We start from the raw sequence: 7500 nt of genomic DNA on the forward strand, positions 1-7500 counted from the left end.
GCTATATCTGGATCTATCCGCGAGAGTGATGAGTTCATCGGTGGCATTCTCCAGCGAGGGCACGTGGCATTTGTTGACCTCCAACGGCTTCATCTGCTGTAGCTTTGGTAAGTGATGACTCACCAAAGTCATTGACAGTTGGGTGCTAATATGTCAGCCTAAACTGGAATCATTTCCACCGCAGGCCACGGTCAACTGCAAATGAGACACTTTTCCCAGTGAGCACACATAAATAAATAAATAAATAAATACGAATAAATACATCAAAGTGTTAGTAAGCCAAATATTACCAGTCTATGAGGAATGCATTAATAGTGTCTGTATACAGTGGACTAATCCCCCTCCAAGGCCAACTGCTGGTGTAATAATTGAGTTCTGCCCGAGGCAGATAGCAACTGTGAAGGTTACACTTGAAACGAAGCAGGCAGATGAGGGAAACAAAGCCGTGACAGAGCCGCATTTCCCACCCTACTACTCCCAGCGTCTGAAACCTGCCTCCATCTCTCCATGGTCGATTTAATTGCCCTCGTGTCCTTGTGTGTTGTGTGGACTCGGGGCACTTCATGTTGCGGTTTCAGTTTGGGAGATGGGGCAGCCCTCTCAGGCACATGTTCTGGGTTTTTGCCCGTCCACTTCAGGCGCTAGGAGTCAGGATGGGTGATTCTGTTACATCACATGGGCCCGCAGAGAGAGCCTCAAGGCATTAAGCTGCTGTTGCTGTCACAGGGGAGAGGCATTGCGTAACACATTACGCACCACCCGGGCACCATGCCAGGCACTCAGAAAGCATATTTAAAATAATAAAGAAGCAACGTTCATTCATACCAGTCCGCTGGTTAATATCTCGTCTGTTGGACCTCGGCCCGGCGATGTGATTGGCCCGGAGCCTGGATGAGGTCACACTCTGCTTTGAAGAGGGATAGCGAGACTCTGATCAAGTTCACGGTCAAATGTTTACGTTTATGGAAGGACAACTTAAGAACCGCTAGAACTGTGTTGTTCATTAAGCTGTCTCCATCTGTGTTCCTGGCAGTCACCTGCGACCAGACAGTCTGCAACTACATAATATCACGACAGAATGACCATATTCACAGGATAAATTAGCATTGGCAGATTTTGCCACAATTGTATTCTGTGACAGGAGAATGTGTACACACACACACCCCTTCTGGATATACATCTATCTCAAATTGTGTGAGTGCAAGTCATTCTGTGAAATAGGCCTATGCTTCCTTTTATCAGCACTGCTCGACTATTGCATAACAGTCCTGTGGGAATGGTATTTCAAAGAAGTCAAAAGCATTACAAGAGACAGGGCATTCCTTCACCACATCAGCATTCATGCCTCTCGTCAGCTCTTGATTGGCTACCTTGGCTGCCTATCAGGATGCAATCTGTTTCCCAGGCAACGGCCATTGGCAGCCAATCATATGGCGCCGTGAGGAAATTGCAGAACCTCTGGCCGATGGAGAGTAATAAATTCCATTTTACCGAAAGATGGTGTACATGTCGGTCAGTTAAGATTTTATAGGTTTTCAGGATCATGCTTGCGACTCCTCTTAGTGAGGTACTGTACCCAGTAGTGCAGTCAACTGAGGTCATTCATGAATATCATTTAGACTGCTCTTCACATCTCACTGGGTATATATTTGTCCTCCCTTAATATGATGCTTTTTGCTGCAGCAAGTCAGGTTGACCTTGAAATCCATAGAATGAATAGCCTACAACTTGAATTTCTGAAGAATCATTTACCTTATAGGTACATTTTAAACAAAAAGACAAATATTTGTAAAAGCATATACCAGTTTTGGAACAAATCTCTACTCCCTGGACATATGAGTAGGCCTACATATTCCAGCCTCTCAAAATGATGTCTTGACTGCTATGTGACTGTAGAAGGAAGAAGTTAAAAATATACTATATATTCTCTGCGCGATTCCTATGACCTACAAACCTGATTCAATTAAGGTCAACCTAATGAAGGAAAGACATAGGCAGCATGCTAGTGACAAGATGAAATGCGGAATCCTCACCAGGATATCTGATGAATAAAGCAGGTGGTTCCAGTAGGCCTGCGTGCGTGCGTGCGTGCGTTTGTGTGTGTGCGTGCGCAGTCTAATTACCTGAGGATATCTCTTCTATTAAATATTGATTGCCATTACAGGATCTCAGCAGAAGCGCTCTACGTAAAGGAGCACTTCAAGAGCTGCCAGCTAGCACCTGTGTGCATGTCCACATGCTTCAAGTGCTCCTTTGATTTGTATAATGACGCGTAAAAATTACAGCGCAAATCTTCACGGTCATAATGACTTTGCTGCTGACAGTCACACCGCCTGTCGACGTCTAGCAGGAGTTTAATGTTCATGTGAGAATGCTGTGTGTCAGGAGGCAGGAGTGGGTGAATGATGCATAGGGAGTCAGTCCACATATCTACGTCAAGCATTGTCTTTTGTTTTTTGTGTGTGCAAATGATGCTTTCGTGTGATTGCTTAGATTCTAACGTAATGATTTCCCCCTGTGGCGCTGAGACGATCGATTGAAGCCAAATGAGGCGTCACAGTTCAGTAGGAAACATCTTGCTGCGTCCAACACCCCCCTGTGGCCGAAAAGGGTAAGGACAGGTCATTGCATATGATTTTTCAGCTTTGCTGAGGAGTTGAACAGATTGAGTTTGGTGTACTAGGCTCTGTATTGTCTAACTCTGCTGAAACATGTTGCATGGCTTCACACTAATACTTTAGTTTGTAAGGTGAAGTACGAAATTACTCCGACAGTGTTCTACTCTAGATAAATCATGTATTGAAGATGATGACACTGGTAAGGGAGAAAAGATGTTTGAATTTATTCAAACAGTTTGAACACACCGTCACAGACCCATGATGGGAAGATGGAGGTATACCAAAGAATGTCAAAATAAAATATTTCTTTGCAATCAAATGTTATTACTTCACACAAACAGTCACATTGGTCTGAGAGATGGTGTAGAATGAGTACACATTATTAAATTCATCTGTGATTTAAATTAAATTAAGCACAAGGGGGAAATAAACTGAAAACATTGCACAATTGTGTTTTAAAAATCTGTCATCCTGAACTCTTTCGCTCAAACACACATAACAGGTTTTATACATCTTCTCTAAACTTTTTCTAAATCAACTGGTACCGGCTCTCCCTTATAATCTCACCCACAGAGATGGCTTTCCAGGAGAGAGTGCGTCACAGCTGTGGTCTCCAGGACACCCTCTCACCCTGTGGTCAAAAGGGACAACAAGAGAGACACAGCACCAAAGTCAGCCATGTTCTTCAGGCTTCATGTTGATGTTTGGAGCTCAGGAGGTAAGAGACAGCATCCACACTGGCTTCATGTTTGTTGTCTGGAGTTCAGGAGGTAAGGGACAGCTCCTACACTGTCCTCATGTTGATGTTGGGACAGCTCCCACACTGCCATCATGTTGATGTCTGGAGCTCAGGGACAGCATCCACACTGCCATCATGTTGATGTCTGGAGCTCAGGGACAGCATCCACACTGCCATCATGTTGATGTCTGGAGCTCAGGGACAGCATCCACACTGCCATCATGTTGATGTCTGGAGCTCAGGGGGTAGGGGACAGCATCCACACTGGCTTTTTGCAGGGCAGCACTGGAGATACCTGAACCCCGCGCGAGAGATATGGGGCTCATGGCCGCCCCCCAGCTTGTCCCGGCTTGTTTGTTGGTAAAAAAAAAAGCTTGAAAGTGCAATCTTATTCCTTCACCTTTGAGTCCAGTTTGAGGCCTTATGTGCCGCGAGGAACGCAAGAGACTAGAACTTTGAGTCCAGTTGGGGCTGTATGGGTGCAAGCTGCCACGGAGAGGCCACAGCCCTTATGAGGAGACAGGGGCTCTATCTGGGATGGGCCAGGCTCAGAAGACTGGCCCACAGACGCCAGAGTCAAGACAGGCCAACAGACGCCAGAGTCAAGACTGGCCAACAGACGCCAGAGTCAAGACTGGCCAACAGACGCCAGAGTCAAGACTGGCCAACAGACGCCAGAGTCAAGACTGGCCAACAGACGCCAGAGTCAAGACTGGCCAACAGACGCCAGAGTCAAGTTTGTTCAGCGGGGCCGGGGGAACTTGGACATGTGGTGGTTTAACACTTCAGCAGGCAAACTGCAGACAAAAGGGAATATGAAAACAAGAAATAAACAAAAGTTTAAACACTGAGAAAAGAAAAAAACAACACCAACAAAAAGGGGCTCTCAAAGAACAAACAAGACGTCCCGTCTAATAGTAGCAGTAGGGCTGGGCGGATGTTCCAGAAGGTTTGAGATCGTGTCTCTATTTCTTTTACTTCCTCACAGTGAGCATGCAGAAACCATCCGCTGAATTGTGGCTTCAGTCTACAGGTCCTGATAAAAATGCACAGCAGTCTTAAAGGACACACACAAACATAAACACACACACAAACACAAACACACAAACACACACTTTACATACTCAGTCATTCCACACAGAAGTCCACCAACAACAACACCACCACCAACACTCAACCCCACCCAACAAGGGTAGCTGAGAAAGACTCTATCTTGCACAGAGGAACAGATAGAGGCAGATAGCCACTTCACCTTCTGCCATAAAATAAAACAAAACAGAGCTTCTCCTCCATGTCCTTGGGTGGCTCTCTAGGGTTGGTGGAGTGGCACAGGGTCAGAGCGGGTTAACCTCGCTCCACTCTGTTAAGCACTGATGAGGGAACCATTCCAAAACCACCATCCCAGCAAATCTTTCCCAGCCCAGGCAGACGCGTGAGAACAGAAACACAGCTGTGGGCCTTCTGGATCAGGAAAGGAGAGAGACACCAAAATGGCAGGTGGTGTGTGTGCCGGAAGGAAACCGGGGGTGTTTTTGGTGGTCATTTCCTATACACGGATTAAAAATAGCCTTCAGTATGAGGAAAAGGGGTAAAAGAGAAAGAGAGAGAGACAAGGAAAGAGGAGACAGAGTGAAAAAAAAAAAACTGCAAAAAAAAGAAGGGAGAGAGAGAGGTCACCTGGGGAGACCTCCTTGTTCAGACAGGCGGTGCAAAGGTGTTCACAAATATCTGTGCATATCATTTGAATTCATGAATAAATCACTGTGTAAACTCGTACAATATCCCAAAATATTTCTCCACACATCAAAATAGACAAAATAAATAAATATGAAATGGTAGAAATGTGTGTATTCAAAATAGGATATGGATTTCAACATATTCCAACATTTCATTTTCTTCATAAATATATTCTTTTTTTTTCTCCATGGCATGGATGACCAATTCTAGAACGCTCTAAAAGCGGTAACAATCACACGTCCAGCTGGCCAGCTTATCCAGACTCATTTCACCATAAATTAGTCTGGATAACAGAATGAGAAACGCTGACCAGCTTCAGGCTCTCCGTTGTCAGAGGCCAGCATTAATCAACCAAGCTGAAACTTGCCGGAAGCAGTAAGGTAAAATGGGTGAATTGGGTAAGAGAATTAGCATTTAGCATGTCTAAAAGTGCTAACTCTCAGCTTTTCTCCACGGAGGACGGAAAAAATATGGGCACAAATGATGCTAGTAGTGACACCACGCTAGCTCGCATTCTAACTGCCGCCAAGTCGATCATCGGCTTCTACGAATGTAAACAAAAGTGTTTCCAGCTTCACTCTACTAAACTGTTATTTTGTTCTGCTACCAGGTGATGTTTAAAAACGTTTAAAATATCTAAATGAGCCAACGTCATGGAAATCACAGAGATCAGAATGGCTACTGTACCTATTTAGCTGAGCTTGGCTGCTATTTTTGCTCTAAGCTACGATCAGCACTCTTGCGTAGAGCACCGTTTCAGAAAGGCTTCGGTCATGATGGTGTACGAGTTAGGCTTTAGTTAAGGCATCTGATCGATGGAAGGAATGCAAGAAGAAGAAAACAAATCTACGCAATTAAATAGCGGGTCGCCATTGGAGAGGTTTGTTTCATCATGTGCTTCATGCATATTTACTTGTCTGTACAAAGCCTAAGGGAGGAAGACGACTAACGTTAGCTGGACAAAATACTCAGCAGAGATTTCGGTGTGCGTGCAGGTGGCACACTGTGTACCTTCTGTTAGGCAAGTTAACTGTAAAAAAAAAAATATTATTTGAAGCTGAAGCATGAGGCTGAAGTTGGTGTGCTTTAACTAAATGCAAACTTGGAGGTTGAATCACTAATGGAGATCTAATTTGCCTTTTTCGTTCGGAAATTGGGACTGGTTAAATCATATGTGGGTAGGATTTACTAATGAGAAGATTGGTTCAAATTGATATCAAGATTACGGGCCCGAGGCTATAGGCGATGTGATGAAGGAGAGACATGGACATTATTGACTCGAAAACAATAATCAAAAATGTAGGCACCACAAAATCAGGTAAGGTAAAATGAATCTGACGCAATGAGAGTCCAACAGATGGGCCATGACCACACCGCTGATGCAAAAACAAAGACAAAACCCTGATTGGACACTTGAGAGTTCTAGATCTCCTCATAGTCTCCGCCCCCGCTCCTGTCTGGCCCGTCCCCTCCGGCCAGGAAGGACTCCAGGTCGTCCACGTTGGACGTCTTCTTGGTCTTTGACTTCTTCTTCTTCTTCTCCTTCTCTTTCTCCTTCTCCTTCTCGTCACCCGTTCCGGAGTCCTCCTTCTCTTTCTTCTTGTGTTTGTGTCGTTTCTTGCTGCTCTTCTCCTCCTCCTAAGGACAGAAAGGGAGAGGGGGGAGAGGGGGGGGGGAGGTATGCTTTGAAGTTTAGTTTTGGATGAGAGTGTCACTTAAAACAGTGCCAGGCATGAATATGAACCGAGGAGCGATCTAAAGGAAGGCTTTATGCCAAATGCCTGAGGAAGATAAGAGAGAGAGAAGGAGAGACCGACAGAGGAGGAGAAGGAGAGAGAGAAGGAGAGACATACAGAGGAGGAGAAGGAGGGGGAGAGGGAGATACAGTCAGAGGAGGAGAAGGAGGGGGAGAAGGAAAGAGAGAAGGAGGGAGAGAAGGAGAGACAGATGAGCAGGAAAGAGTCTACACTGAGCCCGTCAGCTCTGGGACACACACGCTTGCGATGAGTAAACTGAGATGCGTGGGCTTATGTGTTTTTTTTTCTTCTCCTCCTCCTACCTACCTCTTTGCTCTTCTTCTTCTTTTTCTTCTTCTCTTTTGTGGAGTGTCTGCTTTCGTTGTCTGAGGAGAGAAAAGACAGCATCTGTGAGCACACCACCCCCTTCATTTATTTTTCAAAGATGCTCGCTCTCTACACAGCCCACACAGTGCTGGCTGAATGGACTGACTGACAGATCCAGTGATTGAGTGAGTGAGTGAGTAATTGATTGATTGAGTGATTGATTGATTGACAAATGGTTTTGCAGACCTTCCTGGTCCTCGCTGCTGTCTTTGCTCTTGGACGGTGTCTCGTTGAAACCCAGGCCGAACAGGTCAATGTCACTGGTCTGGCCCTTGAAGGACGG

General features: G+C 45.3%; 1 protein-coding gene across 1 annotated transcript in view; it reads right to left on the reverse strand.

The window, feature by feature from the left end:
* Window positions 1–6516: 6516 nt before the first annotated feature.
* Window positions 6517–7500, reverse strand: part of rabl6a (RAB, member RAS oncogene family-like 6a) — a gene marked incomplete at both ends in the record, with an annotated part of 14606 nt that continues 13622 nt past the window's right edge. Inside the window, 3 exons of the mRNA XM_080847938.1 lie at window positions 6517–6732; window positions 7158–7216; window positions 7404–7500. The exon at window positions 7404–7500 is cut by the window's right edge and continues 90 nt beyond it. Of these exons, the coding sequence (XP_080704064.1) occupies window positions 6517–6732; window positions 7158–7216; window positions 7404–7500 (372 nt within the window). The remainder of the gene's footprint in view (window positions 6733–7157; window positions 7217–7403) is intronic.

This window comes from Sprattus sprattus (genome assembly GCF_963457725.1).
Source record: "Sprattus sprattus genome assembly, chromosome: 11".
NCBI classification, from domain to species: domain Eukaryota; kingdom Metazoa; phylum Chordata; class Actinopteri; order Clupeiformes; family Clupeidae; genus Sprattus; species Sprattus sprattus.